Here is a 17,785-nt window from a genome sequence, read left to right as displayed (position 1 = left end):
TATGAGATGTGATAGAATGTGTTAAGATGAGTTAGGATGTGTTAAGATGTATATGGGATGTGTTAGGACGAGAATGGATGTAATATGGTTGTATGAATGTGATGTGGATGTATACATGTAGATGTATATGTATGAATGTGAATGTTGATGTAGATGTGGATGTATGGATGTAGATACGGATGTGTATGTATGTATGTGGATGTGTATGTATGAATGAGGATGTAAAAATGGACGTATGTATATAGATGTGGATGTATGGATGTATGTATGTAGATGTGGATGTATGGATGTGATTGTGAATGAAGAGGTGGATGTGAATGTATGGATGTAGATACAGATGTGGATGTATGTATGTAGATGTGGATGTATGGATGTGATTGTGAATGAAGAGGTAGATGTGAATGTTTGGATGTAGATACGGATGTGGATGTATGTATGTGAATGTGGATGTATGAATGAGGATGTGAAAATAGATGTATGCATGTGAATGTGGATGTATGAATATGAATGTGGATGTGTGGATGTGGAAATGGAGGTATGGATGTATGAATGTAGATGTGGATGTATGCATGTAGTGTATGTATGAATGTGAAATTGGATGTATGATGTGGACGTACGAACATGGATATGTATGTAGAATAATGAATATGAAGATGTATGTGAGATAATGTAGTCTATATGAGTGAATGGATGAGAACGCGAGTACACACTGAATGGAATGTGGAATAAGTAATGTGGTCCGAGAGTGGATAATATGGAAAGACAAAAGTTCGTTATAGAAACTGTATTTGTGACTGTTTGTAAATGACTGTTTTATGTCAAGAATGCTGGAGAAGCATTTTGACCATCTTGAGGATTAAGGTCATGAAGACTGAACTGATAAAGTTGCAACTGCTGACGGAGAGTCAATGGAGGACATCTCGCGTAGCAAGGTCGATCGAGGTCTTGACCAGCCTCGGCTCGATTTAAATGGTGAGCTTCCGGTACGGTGGATGAGGGACCAAGGAAGCGGCCTATGAGTGAAGCGCTAGGTCACCTGCGAAGGATCCTAGAGGGTGCTGACCATACGGTGCTCGGGCTCTGGGTCGCCGAAGATACCCACACGTGCGTCGTGGAAGATATTGGAACAAGGAGTAAGAGTTGTTTTGTGAAACCGGGCATGGATCGGGTTGACTGACCTTGCTGGTCCTCAACGGATGAGTCCATGGCTCTTTTATATGGATCTGTTGGTTGATCTTGCTGATCTTCAACGAGAGTCCATCTTGATAAGTGATTATATTGCCGAGTATTATGGGCTAGGAACTATGGAAACGGCCTCTGTGTGGACAGGTGGTGAGCGTTCTAGTTGCCAATGATGCCATAGATACTCTGATGAAGGAATGATGGGAAATTATGAATCAACTGGATAAATTGGGAGATTGTGATCAGTGGTACTATGGTTTCATTAAAGGATTGTTTTAAAGTTAGCTGATGCTAAGAAAAAGGCAATTTTCATATTGGGTGTGTAAGTGGTGTGGCTAGTTTTATGTTTGCATGAAATTCCGGCTAGGGGGCCTTGGAACTCTTTTCCTTGGTACCCGGGACAAAATCTAACCAAATTCCAAATTGGATCCCATCACTACAGTGGTTGGGCGGTTGGCTAACCCATGGGATCGGATGGGGTTAGGCTGGACTGATGGATCCGTAAACCGAGACTCAATTTCTGTTATTACGATAGATGAAGTAAGTCCCGGATAGTAATTGTTCTATGGATAGGAATCAACGGCTGTGCCTCTTGATGGGGAAAAAAGCGTTGATCCCAATGATCCAAGTGCAAGTTTCTTCCTTGATCCGACCGAGTATCTTTATAGGTGCAGTTGGATCAGCGTGATCAGTAATGATCTTGACTACGTTAGAGTAAAAAATTATCCTGGTGGAATCGCCCGTGCTTTCCGAGTAAGGGAAGTTTTTTCCGGGTTCGGTTTTGGAAAAACCGACGGATTAGTCTCTTGTCCGGATATCCGTGGACGAGGCCCCGAATGTGGGACCCCTGTCCCGTGCGAGAAGTGCTACTTCCGCTGCTAGTACCCGAATCCGTTGCTCGGTGGGAACAGGGGGATCTTACATGTGTAAGGAAAAGAGAAAGAGAGATATTACGGCCATGTGTATAATGGTAAAAAAAGATAGAATAGAGAGAAAGAGGTGTGGAGGGAGAGAGCATGGATGCATGAAGAGAGAAAAGTGAAGTTTGAGTCATGTGCATGATTGTGAAAGGAGCGTAGTTGGGCATATGGAGAGAGTGAGTGAGAGCGAGCATGGTGAGGATCATTACCTAATAAGGAACCATCATCCTCATCATCAAGCGGGGAAGTCTCCTTTTTCACTCCTCTCTTGTCTTTTTCCTCTTTGATCCATGTCTTTGGACTGACGCCCTTTGGACCAAACACACAATCCTCAACTAATATGCAAACATTTTAGAATACTACTTAAATGAAACGAAAAGAATTACCATGAATGTTTGAGAGAGTCTTTCCCTCTCGTCGGATTCTCCTGTAAAACCAAATGCGTCTCTTTCTCTCTCTCAAGATACTCCCCATGACACATGTCGATCCACCACGGGCAGTTTTCTAGTTCCCACTTAGAGAGGGAGTGCATGTCCGGGCTTTACACGGTAGTAGCATCATCAAAGATAGAAATCCACACTCGACAAGCGACCGGAAGAGCGGACATATGACCACCCTCTTTTAAAAACACGAAGTATCTATCACACAAAAAGAATCAAAGAAGACACAACACAAGTAAAAGATGTTTGAGACAAAGTAGATAAATACTACAAGCTATCAAGAAAGAAAACTCCAAGCACATTATACATCCCACCTGTAAACAACCCGTTGTGTAGCCATCTAAATCAAGTCATACTTTCTCAGGTTCTTTAACTCCACATTCTTCTCCCTACTCTCTAGTCGGACTATAGTAGGAAAGAGTGACTTGCATTTTTCCATCCTAACCTCCTCATAAAACTGTTGCAATGGGAACTCCTTAGCCCAGACCAAACCCCCAAGCTGATCGATGAAATCTTTAAGCACATCACATGCTCTTGCAAGAATTCTCTGCAACACCGACTCCCTTTGCAACCAACTGAAAAGAAGAAAGAAAGCATAATTATATGTTGCAAACAACTTATGACTCTCAAAAGAAAGCATTATTATGTATTCACCTTCTGAACTCGTGATCCCCTCTTGGAAGACCATAGACTCGTCTGGTTGCTTTATTTGCCTCCAATAGTGACAACCAAAGAACCTTTGTCTCCGTTGAAACTTGTGGACAAATAGCTAGTAGATTAATCTTTTCTAGCGTGGCATAGCTTTGTGCATCCCATTTGAGTGAAAGCACTCTTTGCCACCAACCATCACCAAGGTTGGGATATCCACAATATTTAATATCTTTTTGCAAACACACACATGTGATTAATTATACATTAAACAACAAAGTAAACACAACTACATTGAAGAACTCTCAAGCTTATCTTCCCAATTTTGTCACTATATTTCCTTGTGAGGTCATCAAGCTCTTTTACCTCTTGTCTCTTAATCTCTTCTGGAGATAGAGAAGGGCGAAGGGAATCCAACTTTTGATGGATTTCTTGTCACTATATTTCCTTGTGAGGTCATCAAGCTCTTTTACCTCTTGTCTCTTAATCTCTTCTGGAGATAGAGAAGGGCGAAGGGAATCCAACTTTTGATGGATTTCTTTGTTCATTTGAACCTAGAGGAAAAGTGTGCGAACATTCAACTTGAAACCCAAATAAAATCCTTATAAACTAGCCTAAAGAACATTCAACTTGCTTATGACAATAGTCCAAATAAGCATACATTATAAACTAGCCGAGCTAGGTATCTCCTTGTCAAGGGAAACCAAGGCTCTGCACCCTTGGTATTCTTCCTCCTAATTCTCAGAATCAAATCCACATCTTCCGGAGAGACAACTCCTTAAGATAATCCTCCAGATTAGCAGCGCATATATTAAACGTATTCACCAACTCATCTCCTAAAGAGATATAGCAACCAAAGCATGTGTGTTAAGACTACATGCAAAATCTCAAGTTAGTCCAAATTGTAACAATTAACATAATTTTCAATAATCAACAAGCAAGCTTTGAGTAATCAGATACTTACAAATTCATGCGTTGGAAGCAAGAAAGGAGAGCAATCTTGCTCACTTTCCTTGGATCAATGACTGTAGAAAGCACACGCACATGCTTCTCACGACAATGAAGAAACCTCTAGGCAATGGCCCCCATCCAAGCCACGGTTCGATGATTACCCTCCCAAACATAAAACATATGATTGGACAAAAGTTTCAAGCAAGGACGCAAGCTCAACTCATCTTCAAACTCCCTGTTCACATCTAGCCAAATGGGATCCCAAGTAGCCATAATGTTGGCAGTCACCAAACTAACCTCACCCTAGTTAGTGAAAATGGAAACTATGAAAACCCCTTTCTCAGGCACATATCCCTCCTTACCAAATGCAATCTTTAACCCAGATAGATCATCCCTAAGTCCTCTAACCTTTGCATAAGGAAGCATGCGACACAATGGAATGGGTGGACACTCAAAGCAACTAAGCACCCTAGTTTTTTTAAGAATATCCTCCCCCTCAACAATGGACATACCACTCTTTTCATTCACAACACTATCACTCAAAGCTTCTGGTCGCAAAACATACGGGATGATCTAGAGTTCAGCTTCATTCTCATCAACAATCTGGTCATCCTCACCATCTCTACCCAACCCATCGTTACCCTCATGCACCTCAATATAGTAGGCTCATCCCGTGGCTCTTCCACCACCGTCACAAGTGTTGATCTCACACCTCTTCTTCCTCTTCGGGAGCTAGTCCCAAGGCTTGCGGCCACACTAAAACAACATTAGAGACAAGCACACAAGAAAAGGCCAAAGGTCACTTCACATTGCATAAGCATGTCATGAAAGGCATTGGAAAACATAGTAAAAGAGGTTTCACCTCTTTTGGGGGGCTCGAGGCATTCTGCAAAACACGAATCTCCATTGCATAGACACAGAATTACATGTTCATTATACAATCCCCAAAACATTCTCTCTCTCACTATGTCCCTCTCTCTATCTCTCTCACCCACACATCCAATCTCTCTCTCACCTAGCATCCAATCTCTCTCTCTCTCACCTGGCATCCAATCTCTCTCTCTATCTCTCTCACACATGCTCTCTCTCTCCCTCCCTCTCTCTCTCTCTCTCTCTCTCTCCATCTCGCTCTTTCTCCCTGCTAGCTCATAGACGATGGCTCATAGAAGTCGAAATACAAGTGCTCATATCATTCTTTGAGAGGAAAGTTATAATATATATTCTCTCTCTCTCTCTCAAGCTCTGTCAGTGGTTTTTCCTTAAACCCTCTCTCTCTCTCTCTTCCATAGACCCTCTCTCACCTCTTCTGCTCTTTTGAGCAGGCAGAGAGAGAGAGAGAGAGAGAGAGAGCATAGCATCCAGCAAAAAACAAGAACATCCGGCAAATCCAAGTGAGCCGCAGAGGACCGGCGAATGCGAGAGAGATTGAGAATGCATCGTGTGAAGGATCGGTGAATGCATCATGCTCTTTCGGCCCCTCTCTCTCTTGCATTTTTCCATATCCCCTCTCTCTCTCTTCCATAGCCACTCTCGCTCGGCGCGGGCTATTTCGAGCAGGCAGAGAGAGCGAGAGTGGCTATGGAAGAGAGAGAGTGGGGATATGGAAAAACGCAAGAGAGAGAGGGGCCGAAAGAGCATGATGCATTCACCGGTCCTCGGGATGATGCATTCTCAATCTCTCTCGCATTCGCCGATCCTCCATGGCTCGCTCGGGGGCTCTTTCGAGCAGGCAGAGAGAGAGAGAGAGAGAGAGAGAGAGAGAGAGAGAGAGAGAGAGAGAGAGAGAGAGAGAGAGAGAGAGAGAGAGAGAGAACATCAGAGCCGGCAACATATCCAACATCGAATTAACGACGCGAGACAAGATTAACGGTGAATGCAGACAGCCACATAGAGATTAAGAGAGAGGAAGAGAGAGACTTTCTCATGCTCGTTCGGTCCCTCTCTCTTGCGTTTTTCCATAGCCCCTTTCTCTCTTTTCCATAGCCACTAGCTCTCTCTGCCTGCTCAAAAGAGCCTGCGTCGATGTGGGCTCTTTCGAGCAGGCAAAGACAGCTAGTGGCTATGGAAGAGAGAGAGATAACATCAGAGCCAACAACATATCCAACAAAACCACTTACCCAGGTCTGGCTGAGATGTGAGGCACGGCGTGACGGTAGAGTTCGACACGCACAGAGGCGACGGATTGCGAATGGCGCAGATGAGCAAAGGCATAGCGTGACGGCACGGACGAGCATAGGTCTGCGCAGAGGGAGGGAAAATGGAGGGAGAATGAAGAGTAGAAAAGATGCTAGGGTTCCCAGTGAGAAGGGAGGGAGAATAGAGAATAGAAAATATGCTAGGTGTGCTAGTGAGAAGGGAGGGAGAATAGAGAGTAGAATAGAGTGTTCCCAATAGAGAGGGAGGGAGAAGCAAGGGGGAATAGAGAGTAGAATAGAGTGTTCCCAATAGAGAGGGAGGGAGAAGCAAGGGGGAATAGAGAGTAGAATACATGCTAGTGATGGTGCTAGGCATAAAAAATTCATGTGGGCATCACCCCAGGCGGCCGAGTGTGACATGGCATCAAAAATTCAAGTGGCCATCACCCCAGGCGGTGAGAAGGGAGGGAGAATAAAGAGTAGAATAGAGTGTTCCCAATAGAGAGGGAGGGAGAAGCAAGGGGGAATAGAGAGTAGAATACATGATAGTGATGGTGTTAGGCATAAAAAATTCATGTGGGCATCACCCCAGGCGGCCGAGTGTGACATGGCATCAAAAATTCAAGTGGCCAACATCACCCCAAGCGGTGCCTACTACAGGTTCAACTCATCCAAGGTGGCACCTACAAACTGATTTAGCTCACCTGCACGCAGTCTAACTTCACCTAGACTTGAGTGACCGTAATTATCGTTCACGTGGTCAAAAATCCTCGGCGATTCTGCATAGCATTGACAAAGGTAGAGTTATTCCAAGCACTTTCCGGTCGTCGTTACCGTGCAAAGCTCAGTGTGCCATGAGATATTGTCCCTTGGTTGCAAGCACTAGCCCTATGCTTCTAGAATTTTCTTCTGCTTGGGCATGGTACATGGTGGGTGCCTAAAAGTTTTGGTTGGTATTGTTTGCCATCTAGGATTGTGGCTTTATCGTATGTGAAGAAGAATGGCTGCTTTCTTTTGTAGGCAAAAATATAATTATGGAATTTTGGTAAACATGCTATGACATAATACCTCGTGTTCTTTCCTTGGTGGATTCTTTCATGGAAGGTGTCTTTTTCTTTGCTTGGGGCGTATAGATAATCTAACAATGTTCATGTGTGAGAATATTGGGATGGAAAATACCGCAAAGATAAAATCTACTTTAAAGAGTAAAAAATATTGAAAGCTTTCTTTTGGAATTTGGTTCTAACTTCACTTGTCCAGCACTTTCACATGTGGGAATGTCTCTTTTAATGTTTCTTTGACTATCTAATAATACAGAAGAGTGAAGAACAATAATGCAGTGACATGCATAGTTTTCGTTTCGCACTTTCTCGAGGCAGGGCTTAGCTTGTTCGCGGTTGCTCGAAATGGGCATCCTCAGACCAAACTTCAAAGAAGCCTCCATTTATTTGCATCACAGAGGCCTTGCAAACAAACTATATGCGGTTGTATAGTATTTACCTAAGACCAAAGGAGTCTCCATTTATTTGCATCATAAAGGCCTTGCACATTATATACAAAGCATGTATAATCTGAAATATCATCACAAACATTACTCGCATGTAAAAGAGTGGCAATGCTAGCAGATACATCAAGATTAGTTGCATTGCGTGTAAACAAGGAGTCACCCCTCAGAACCGCAACCCACATTCTGTCCACACCTGTAACATTCCCCGAGATATTAGGCACCCCAAAAGTTTGCCCCCCTTAGAGGTTCCTTCTATCCAATTACGAGACACGACACGTCTTTGTCTAGGAGGGACAACTTTCTTAGGTGTCTGCCATGCATTTGGCTCTTTTTTTAACTTTTCTTTTTCTTTTATGATAGGAGGGCTTGCCGTGCCGATTTTAGCTTTTCCCTTATGAAGGGTGACATTTAGAACTTGCACCACATTTTTTCCCTTCTGTTGCTACACGCATACAATAGAAACCACCTCTTGAGGTGGCGTTACCGCAATTGGCAGCTGCAAAAGTACCAAAGGACATTCGCCATGTGTTCAAACTTTTTATATGTGAAACAAGAGCCAACAAAATTCTGAAACCACCTCTTGAGGTGGCATTACCGCAATTGGCAGCTGCAAAAGTACCAAAGGACGTTCTGACGCCATGTGTTCAAACTTTTTATATGTGAAACAAGAGCCAACAAAATTCTCCCATTTGACCTCGAAGAAATCTTCCTGTGTCGAAGTCCTGACAGTTCGACATCCATGGTCACTCACGAAAGAGTTGGATCCCAAAGGATGTAAAATCTATTGACACTCCTAGAAGACCTCGGAGAGCAAACCACTTCGCCGAGTGACTCCGCCAAAAAAGGTAAAGCATCTGCAACTTCCATCCACACAAGGTATCTGTGTTTGATGAAGCTTTGATAATCCTTTGTAGGCGATCATGGGTATACATGCACCATCTATTGTCCAAAAAAAGAGGTGCCTTCTCCAAAATAGTTTGTTTTTGTTGCAGATCAGTAAGTAAAGAGGTGACTTTTCCAAAATAGTTTGTTTTTGTTGCGGATCAGTAAGTAGAACCTCATAGATGCCACGAGCAGCAAAGTAGTAGCCCTCAAACAAAGCATCCTCCAAGCATAGCTTTAGCCACTGCCCAGCATCAGCCACTGCAGGCATCTTCCTAGGAAAAAAAAAGGATCACGACTCTCTACAAGAGTTTCATCATAGGGTCTAGTTATACCTGGCTAGGAACTCGCTTGTGAAACTCAGGGATAGGTTCATCCCATGCTTTCTTGATCTCAGCAAAACCTTCTTGAAGAGTGTCATAGAAATATTGCAGGTACGAGAGGACTGCACCTCTGCTTGCTGGGAGTCTCCTCCTATGTTTCTTCTCTTAGGCTCAATAGAGGGATCTCTGCGTCTGTACACTTCAGTAGGTGTAGCCATTTCTGCAGAACAAACCCCTGCCCCCCCCCAACACACCCACACACAGCAGAAACGAAGAGTTCACAGAGATACACACACAACCCAAGAAGCTGAGCAAAAGGCAAAGACCGACTATGAACAAGAGGAGGCAACAGGCAGCAGGTGGGAGAAGATGCAAGAAAAGGCGATAACAACAAGAGAAGCAGGAACAGAACCAAGGCCAGCATGAGCGAGAAAGGAACCCATAGGGTCAAGCTATATTAATGGAACACCCGCTCCCCAATATCAAATATTAATGCTCAGTTTGTCTCTTGCTCTGATTGCATGTTCCAGGCTGATGGTGATTGCAAACTACTTGGTATTTAGTGCGCGGGAGATTCTCCTGACTGCACTTGTGACATTTAGCAAAAGGGTCCAGTATAGAACAATTACCAGACCCAACAATTAAGGCATGATACTATAATGTGTGCTTGTCTCTTGAATTGTCTTTCCTTCTCTCTGATGTGCTGTACTCTATACTGGGCTTTTTGACTCCTCTGCAATGACTTGCCCAATGCACAGCTAGTATAGCCCTTTCCAACCTCCTCATGCCCATCTTCTGGTACACGGTGTAGGCACACAAATTGTCCAGCATCTGATTTCTAGCAATCAGTCAAGACCTTCCCTTCATATCAAGCTGCTTATGTGCGGAAATGCTTGTATGCTTCCATACACGTAGCAACCATATTATACAATCAATACATGGGTCCAGATATACAGAAAAAGGAGGTTAATTCCACTGGCGTTGGTGGCGGGCATCACTTTAAATGATCATGAAGGCATGTTGAGAGCATACTCTCTGAGAGGAAGTGTATAACCACAGTTGCTTTTTTTCACTGGCATCACCAATAACCTTGGCATGAACAAACCCCATTCTTCATTTTATGAAAACCATAAGGGTCCCTTATAATAATGTCTCGGTCCATTATTTTCGAAAGAAATTTGCATTGGGAGTGACAATCTGGGCACAACCTAAGGTTCTTTGCAAGGAACAGTGGTGTTCTGGGTGATGTACAGAGCAGCCCAAAAGCAAGGGCCAATTCCTCACTATGATTGCAAAGCTCATGCTCTGCTTCAACACCATGCAGAGCTAGATTTGAGTCCAGCTTGTATCCCTCTGCTCCCAATTGCTTGTGCAGCCTCTCAACTTCAGCATAAACCTTCTCTCTTTTAGGATGTGACTGATCATTGACAGAAAATTTGTGTACCTTGCCCATGACCTCAATCAAAGTGTAGCCTTGCTGCTTCTCAATGCCCTTATCTCTCATCCTCGAAATAACCCTTACCACATTATCTTCCATGCCAGCTGCAGCATAAGTATTTGCTAGAATTATGTACAACATTGTATTATCTGGATGCTGTTTTATCGCCTGTTCGGCAACACGTTCACATCGCCCCACATCAGCTCGGTTCAAACAGGCACGAAGCAATACCATCCATGACATAGCATTTGCTTTGAATGGCATGTTTGATAGTGTTTCCTCTGCCTCGTCCAGCTTTCCTGCCCTTCCAAGTAGATTAATCAAGCTATTGTAATTATCCAAATCGGGGCCAATGCCATAATCCTTTGTCATGGCATCAAAGAGGTGGGAGCCCTCCTCGAGCAAGCTTGCAGAACCACAAGCCCACAAGAGACTGGCAAAAGTGGCTCTGTCTGGCTTGACACCTTCCTCCTGCATTTTTACAAACAATTGGAGGGCATCAATACCACTGCCATGTTGAGCATACGCGGCAAACATGGCATTCCAGAAGCCCAAATGTCTATCAGAAATTTTATCAAACACTCCCCGTGCAGATTCTAGACTGCCGCAAATTGCATACATGTTCACAAGGGCAGTCCCAACAGCAGTGTCGGATTTCAAAGTGCTGCCCTTAATGCGGGCATGGATCCGCCTGCCTTCAGTTATTGCTGCCTGCCGTCCACATGCAGAAATAATGTTAATGAAGGTAGCCCTATTATGCTTGTGCATTTTGTCGAGCATTCTCCGTGCATCTTCCAAGCATCCACACTCACTGTACATGTTAACAATGCTGTTTCCCACATCAACATCTGATCTATACCCAGCACCAACAAGGCGAGCATGAACTCTTTTGCCTGTAGCTGTGTCTGCTTGAGTGGCACATGCATCAAGCATAGTGACGTGGGTGGCCTTGTCTGGCATCACACCTTCCTGCTGCATCAACCCATAGAGTACAGCAGCCTGCTGGGCGTGCCCATGCTGAAAACAGATTGACATCATAGTGAACCATGTATCAGCCTTTTGCCTAGGAATAATGTCAAACACCATTTGTGCCTCTTCAAGCCTATAGCACTTTCCATACAAAGTTATGAGGGCTGATCCAACAACCTCTGACTCAAACCTACCAGCTTTAATGCAAGCATGCATCTGCTTGCCTGTAGATAGGGCTGCCTGGCTGCTGCAAGACTTCAGAACTGCCACAAAGGTGAGCATATCTGGAATGATACCTCCCTGTAGCATATCTTCAAACAAGCAAAGAACATTGTTGCCCTGCTTGCTCTGGAAGTAAAGGGAAAGTATTGAATTCCATAAAACTGTAGTCTGCTTAGATGTCTTTTCGAAAGCCATCCTAGCATCCTCCAAAGTGCTGCATCTCCCATACATTTTGACAAGGGCAGTTTCGACATCATCCCCTGATATGAAGCCTTGACCCATGACCCGTGCATGCATCTGTCTACCTGTAGAGAGGCCTGCTTGGCTTATACATGCATCAAGGATATGTACATAAGTGGCTTTGTCAGGAATACAACCCTCCTTCTGCATGTCTTCAAACAAGTCAAAGGCATTCTCTTCCAGACCAAGTTGAGCATACACTGCAATGATGGCATTCCATAGAACTGTATCTTGCAATGAGAATTTGGTGAATAGCTTGAGGGCATTCTCAAGGCTGCCACATCTGCCATACATGTTCAAAAGACCAGCCCTGGCTGCAACACTTGACTCTAATCCCCTACCAATTATGCGCCCATGAATCCTCTCACCTAGAGCCAGGCACTCTTGATCCACACACAAATCAAGGATGCTCACAAAGGTGGCCTCATCTGGTGAAACTCCTCCCTGCTGCATTTGATTGAACTTTTGGAGGGCATCACTCCCTTGGCCATGTTGTGCATAGGCTGCAATCAGGGCATTCCATGAATCTACACGGCGTTTATTACACATCACGTCAAATATGCTTTGTGCCTCGTCTATGCTACCACAGTTGCTATACATGCTGATGAGGGAGGCATTGACGGCATCATTTGTCTCAATTTTAATGTCCACTAGTAGAACATGCACAAGCCTGGCTTCTACGAAGTCTGCCTGCTCGGAACAGGCAGACAGAACGTTGAGAAGGATGTTACTACTTGGCATCACTCTTTCCTCTTGCATTTGGAAAAACAATGGAAGAACATTCTTGGCCTGCCCATTTGTGGTATACGCAGCAATCATCACATTCCATAATGCCGCATCCCGCTTAGAGATTTGGTCGAATATATAGCGAGCATCATCTAAACTACCACACCTACTGTACATGCTCACGAGACTGGTTAAAACAATAACGTCTGTACTGAAACCACTCCCCAATATGCAAGCATGCAAGCGCTTCCCTTCTGCCAGGTCTGTTAAGCTGGCACAGGCCGAGAGAATGCTGGCAAAGATAGACCTGTCTGGCATCACAGCTTCCACAAGCAACTGAACAAACAATTGTATGGATTCCCTACCCTTCCCATTGAAAGTGTGTGCTTTAATGATAGAGCTCCATGACGAAGGTTCCCACTCCGGCATGGCAGCAAACAAGGCCAATGCCATCTCCAAAGCACCACAGTTGCAGTACATTTGCAGCAGGAGATTGCACAGAAGCATGTTATGCCTGTAGCCATCCTTTATAATATGATTATGGACACGTATGCCATCTGACAAGGATTTGGCAGTCTTGCAGCGTTGCAAGAGGAGAGCATAGGCGGACTGATCCACGTGAATGCCAGGTTGGTCAAGGAGCTCCAGGGTTTCTGTCAGTGACTTGTTCTCCCAGTCTTCCAGATGATTTTGACTCATGTCCATGAAAGAAGGAACTGCTGCAAAGCTCAACTTGGAAATAAAGTGCTCATGCTTCTCCATTGATGCCAAGAAAGGGCGTTTGTGTAGAATTCTTGTGCCCTTTGTAGCATAAAGCAACTCTTGGAAGTGCACACGCCAAGTCTCCTTCCACTGAAAACTGGACTGAATGCTGCATCTTCTAGGTGAGGCATTGAGAAACTTCCTTCTGCTTGCAATTGTCAGAGCAATCCCAAAAATTTTAGTCATTGCCTGTGTTCTTGAGTGCCGGAACTGAACCACCTAGTGTGATCATGGCCGGCGCACTTTGTATCAGCAAAGATGGCTATTAGGTCATCATCTCTCAAGAGGGTAAGCTAAAAAAACTGAGCAGTTTGATCATCATCATCACTGTAAAATAAGCACAAATCCAAGCTGTATGGCACCCACACAGAGATAGCACAATCCCATTGCCTCTTCAGTGGAAATGTCCTAATACAAAGGTATGGCCACACACACACACACACACACACACACACACACACACACAAAATCCCCCCTTTCCCCTCGTGATATGGTTTTGCAGACCTTTTTGCGTCCTTCCCTCCCGTCAAGCTTGGTGCAGGCATGGTGGTGGGAGAAACCCTAGCAGACGTTGACGTGAAGAGCAGAATTCAGAGCGAAAAATTCATGAGTGAAGGCTACCTGTGGGCATTTCTGTTAAAACCCAGCCAGAGGAAAACTTCGACTTCCACCATCACCAAGATGCAGGCGGCGACGACGGGAGGCGCCCCGCCCGTCCTCGCGCACACCCTAAGCCCGCCAATTCACATAGGACGCCCGCCCATTTGTTTCTTGACCTTGGTACATTGTTACAATGTTCATTCATGAAAAACGTTTTTGTTGAGTTGGGGTGAGTTCGTGTTGCCTACTGGCTCTCAAACCACAGGTTTGAACCCACCCCCAACAACAACACTTTTCTTGGGTGTGCGAGTTGTTGATGTTTCCCATTGGCTCAGTTTTCGTGGGTACGCAAGTTGTGGCGAGTTGATGTTGCCCATTAGCTCTCAAATGGAGAGCCCGAGTATGAACCCCACCAAAAAAAAAACACTTCAATTTTCCTAGAAAGTTTGCAATTTGTTTTTATGTGATATAAAATGCTCACAATTTTAAAGCATTTTGAAAATTAAAATTTGAGTAGTTACAAGTGACAAAGTGTGCAGTGAACACTAATTTGAAAACACGTCAAGCATTGTGCAATATGATGATTATATTTTGCCTATTTCAAAAAAAGAAAAGGGCATTAAGACCGGCTAATTGATTAATAAGACGTATATTGTACCTTAGTCTTGAGGTAGGGCGATTTTTTTATGTAGATCGTTTAGAAACACCTGGCTATTGCATGCTTCCAATTGTAGTTGCTTTGATTACTTGTGTAGGGCGATTTTTTTATGTAGATCGTTTAGAAACACTTGGCTATTGCATGCTTCCAATTGTAGTTGCTTTGATTACATTCTTGGGTGATGGTTTTAGGCCAAAGATATTGCAATTAGGATGGAAAGAAGTGATGGTTAAGCATGGTGATTAAGCATAAAGAATATCCTGATGAAGGAGATGAACACAAGAGAATGAGCAAAAGAGATGAACACAAGAGAATGAGCAAAAGAGATGAACACAAGCGACTAGCATAAAGCAAGAGAATAATTCTTCATTGGTTCGCGAACCTTATATAGGTACCAAAATTACATAAAAGGTGACCACCAAAATAGTAACTCTATTTGACTTTTACTCAAGGTAAATGTAACTCTTGATTTAACCTTTGCAAGACCTTTGCACAAGACATATGTGGAATTATTAAGCTTTATAAGCTATAGTTTCACCACCTTAGTATAGACATGTTTGGATTTACCAAGCTCTTTTTTGGCTTTGGTTTCACCAGCTTAGTCTAGTGAAGTTTTTACAAAAGAGTAGAGATAATTTGCGAGTGGCTTTAGTTCAAGGAAGCCTTTTAGAAGGCCCATTCATAATCTTGGGCAAAGTTGGCCTCTTCTTTGAAGGTCAATTCTCGTCATTGTTTGCCAGGTTTGTTGATGATGATACCTTTTTGGTGAAGTAATCCTTTTCTTCATGATTAGGCTTTCCACGATAGTTACATTTCTTTTTTAAGTAACAATCTTTCTCATCATGGTTATTTTTGTCATAAAAATTACACTTTTTTAATCTTTATCCTTGGGAAGACCCTTTTCTATAGCTTTTGTTGGAGTAGAAAGCTTGATCTTTACATCTCTTCCTTTGGCTTCTTTTCTTCTTGGAGGGAGCTAATGATCCCTTCAATGGTTGAAGAAGGTAGATTCTTGAGAGCAGTGCAAGATTTCCATACTCTTCAGGCATTCTCTTTAGGATACAACCACATCATCATCTTCCATTGGTGCTCCAGGCATGCTCTTTAAGAGTGCAACCACATCATCACTGGTGGTCGAGAGTTGAGAACTCAATCTTCAATGCAATCTTTAAGTTCTTCTCTTTTGCCCCAAATAATCTGTCAGTGCTTTGCATGCTTCTAAAGAAGGCTCAAGGTTAGAGATATGATGCCACTCTGTGCCAATACAATAATAGCCAATGCGTTATCATCCTTGTGATCCATGCAAGCTCAGCATCTTTGGTAGAAGGCTTTTTCTCCTTCCCATTGATCATATTCCAAAGACTTTCCCTCATCATGAGATGATATGTGACCTTCATTGCCAAGTGTGGAAAGCATTGCCATCAAATCTATCCAAACTCATGGAATGAGTTTGGATAGTTTTGATGCCATCTCATGGAATGAGAGGGCATTTCTTGATGTGGGAAGGTCTTACCAGTTAAGATTAGCTTCAATGGTGGCAGTGTCTAATTCCTTAAAAAAGAGGCTTAAGGCTTAATGATACACCTTTGAAATGGAGTGATCATAAAGCTAAGATTTGGGATAATCACCATGGATTAATATAAATTAAAGAGATAATCTCGCACAAATGACCATGATGCCTAAGTAAGTTAACCTCTCACTAAAGAAGATGGAAATAGCCTTCCACAAGCCAAGGTATGAAAGCCATGAGGCTCCAAGAATCAAGGTGACCAAATATTATAATGTGTCCAAAAAGATACAATAGTGGTTTATGAGCCCTCTTTTATACTTAACCCAGGACTAAGGTTCTAAACCCAATCTAAAGTTGTTGCTTCATTACAAACCATCCCCCCTATAATGATTTCATCCTCGAAATCAAAGGGTGGTCATGCAAAAATCAAACATATACAAAAGGCTATGTATGAAAGCCAAAAATCATGACATAAGCCATTGTCATGGAAGACCCAAATACCATAACATGAGTAGTATGACACCCAAGGTCAAATGGAAAGGATGAGGGCCCCCCGTCAATGATGAAGCTAAGTTATCTCCCACCTGGATCAAAAGGAAAATGTAAGAGACCACTGTCGAAGCGATGATGAAAGTAGTCAAATATTCCCTAGGGTCAAATTGGAAATGCAAGAAGCCAATGTCGATGTGACGAGGCTAGGTATGAGTCCTCCTAGGTCAAATGGATAAATGGAGTATACATCATGGACCCTCAAATCCAATGTAACAATAGCTCTTGGGTCAAAAGGAAAGATCAAGTTCAAGGGATAGCTCATAAGCCCATCTTCATGACTAAAATATGGAACTAATATCTAGGGTATCCACCAAATGGATGCAAAACTTCTAACTAGAATGGTCCATGTGGATCAAAACCAAGAGATGTCCCAAGTGCATCTGACTGGTATGCCATATAATCATCTACCATACATCCCAAGTAGCATTTGATGCACCCAAAGATGAATATCCCGGCTCCAAAAAAACTAGGGTCATGTAGACAATCGTGGAAGTTGAAGAAACACATCTCAAAGTTGGCATCGTGTAAGAACTCATGTGAACCAATGCCGTCATCCACCATAGCATAACTCGAATCATCTGAGGCATGATCCATTGCATCAATGTGTAACACATCTCAAAGTTGGCATCGTGTAAGAACTCATGTGAACCAATGCCGTCATCCACCATAGCATAACTTGAATAATCTGAGGCATGATCCACTGCATCAATGTGTAAATTGGCACGATCCAAAATATGCAATTTGCCCTCATGTGTGAAACCCTATGCATATGTGTGGTCCTCTAAAGCAAAACCATGATCAATAGGATCACCATAAGCACATCATCTCATCACTGAATAGATACTGATAGTGTATCCACAGATGAGAAGAAAGTGGCATCATCAATCAAATCACTAACCGTCATCCTCATAATCTCTAAGTCATCATCAAGATCATGGTCTATGTCCATCAATGGAATCCATGTATAACCTATATATATATATATATATATATACCTAGATGAATCCAGGAACATGCCCAAATTCACCTTTTTAGGAACGTGCATGTTATATACTCATGGTAGTTAACCCACAAGACTATATAACTATCAACTCCATTATGGATAGTATGGACTAGATAC

The 17,785-nt window shown here is 43.1% G+C and overlaps 1 protein-coding gene, 1 long non-coding RNA gene and 1 pseudogene across 2 annotated transcripts; all 3 read right to left on the bottom strand.

The window, feature by feature from the left end:
- Positions 1 to 2,774: 2,774 nt before the first annotated feature.
- On the bottom strand, positions 2,775 to 3,644 carry LOC147612308 (uncharacterized). Its single transcript, XR_015263555.1, has 2 exons — positions 3,197 to 3,644; positions 2,775 to 3,117 (listed from the first exon to the last, which is right to left on the bottom strand). It is a non-coding gene; the product is annotated as an uncharacterized LOC147612308 (long non-coding RNA).
- Position 3,645: 1 nt separating this feature from the next.
- Positions 3,646 to 5,178, bottom strand: LOC147612307 (uncharacterized; annotated as a pseudogene).
- A 3,047-nt stretch (positions 5,179 to 8,225) lies between these two features.
- Positions 8,226 to 13,531, bottom strand: LOC147612306 (pentatricopeptide repeat-containing protein At3g03580-like). Its single transcript, XM_086782881.1, has 5 exons — positions 10,240 to 13,531; positions 9,001 to 9,223; positions 8,841 to 8,940; positions 8,379 to 8,492; positions 8,226 to 8,279 (listed from the first exon to the last, which is right to left on the bottom strand). Exons 1-5 carry the CDS (start codon positions 13,529 to 13,531, stop codon positions 8,226 to 8,228), a joined length of 3,783 nt encoding a protein of 1,260 aa, XP_086639007.1.
- Between the last annotated feature and the right edge of the window lie 4,254 nt (positions 13,532 to 17,785).

This window comes from Cibotium barometz, chromosome 45 (assembly GCF_041138505.1).
Source record: "Cibotium barometz isolate CiBa-2024 chromosome 45, ASM4113850v1, whole genome shotgun sequence".
NCBI lineage: Eukaryota > Viridiplantae > Streptophyta > Polypodiopsida > Cyatheales > Cibotiaceae > Cibotium > Cibotium barometz.
Note: the sequence above shows the minus strand (reverse complement) of the source record. Positions and strands in the feature narration are given on the sequence as shown.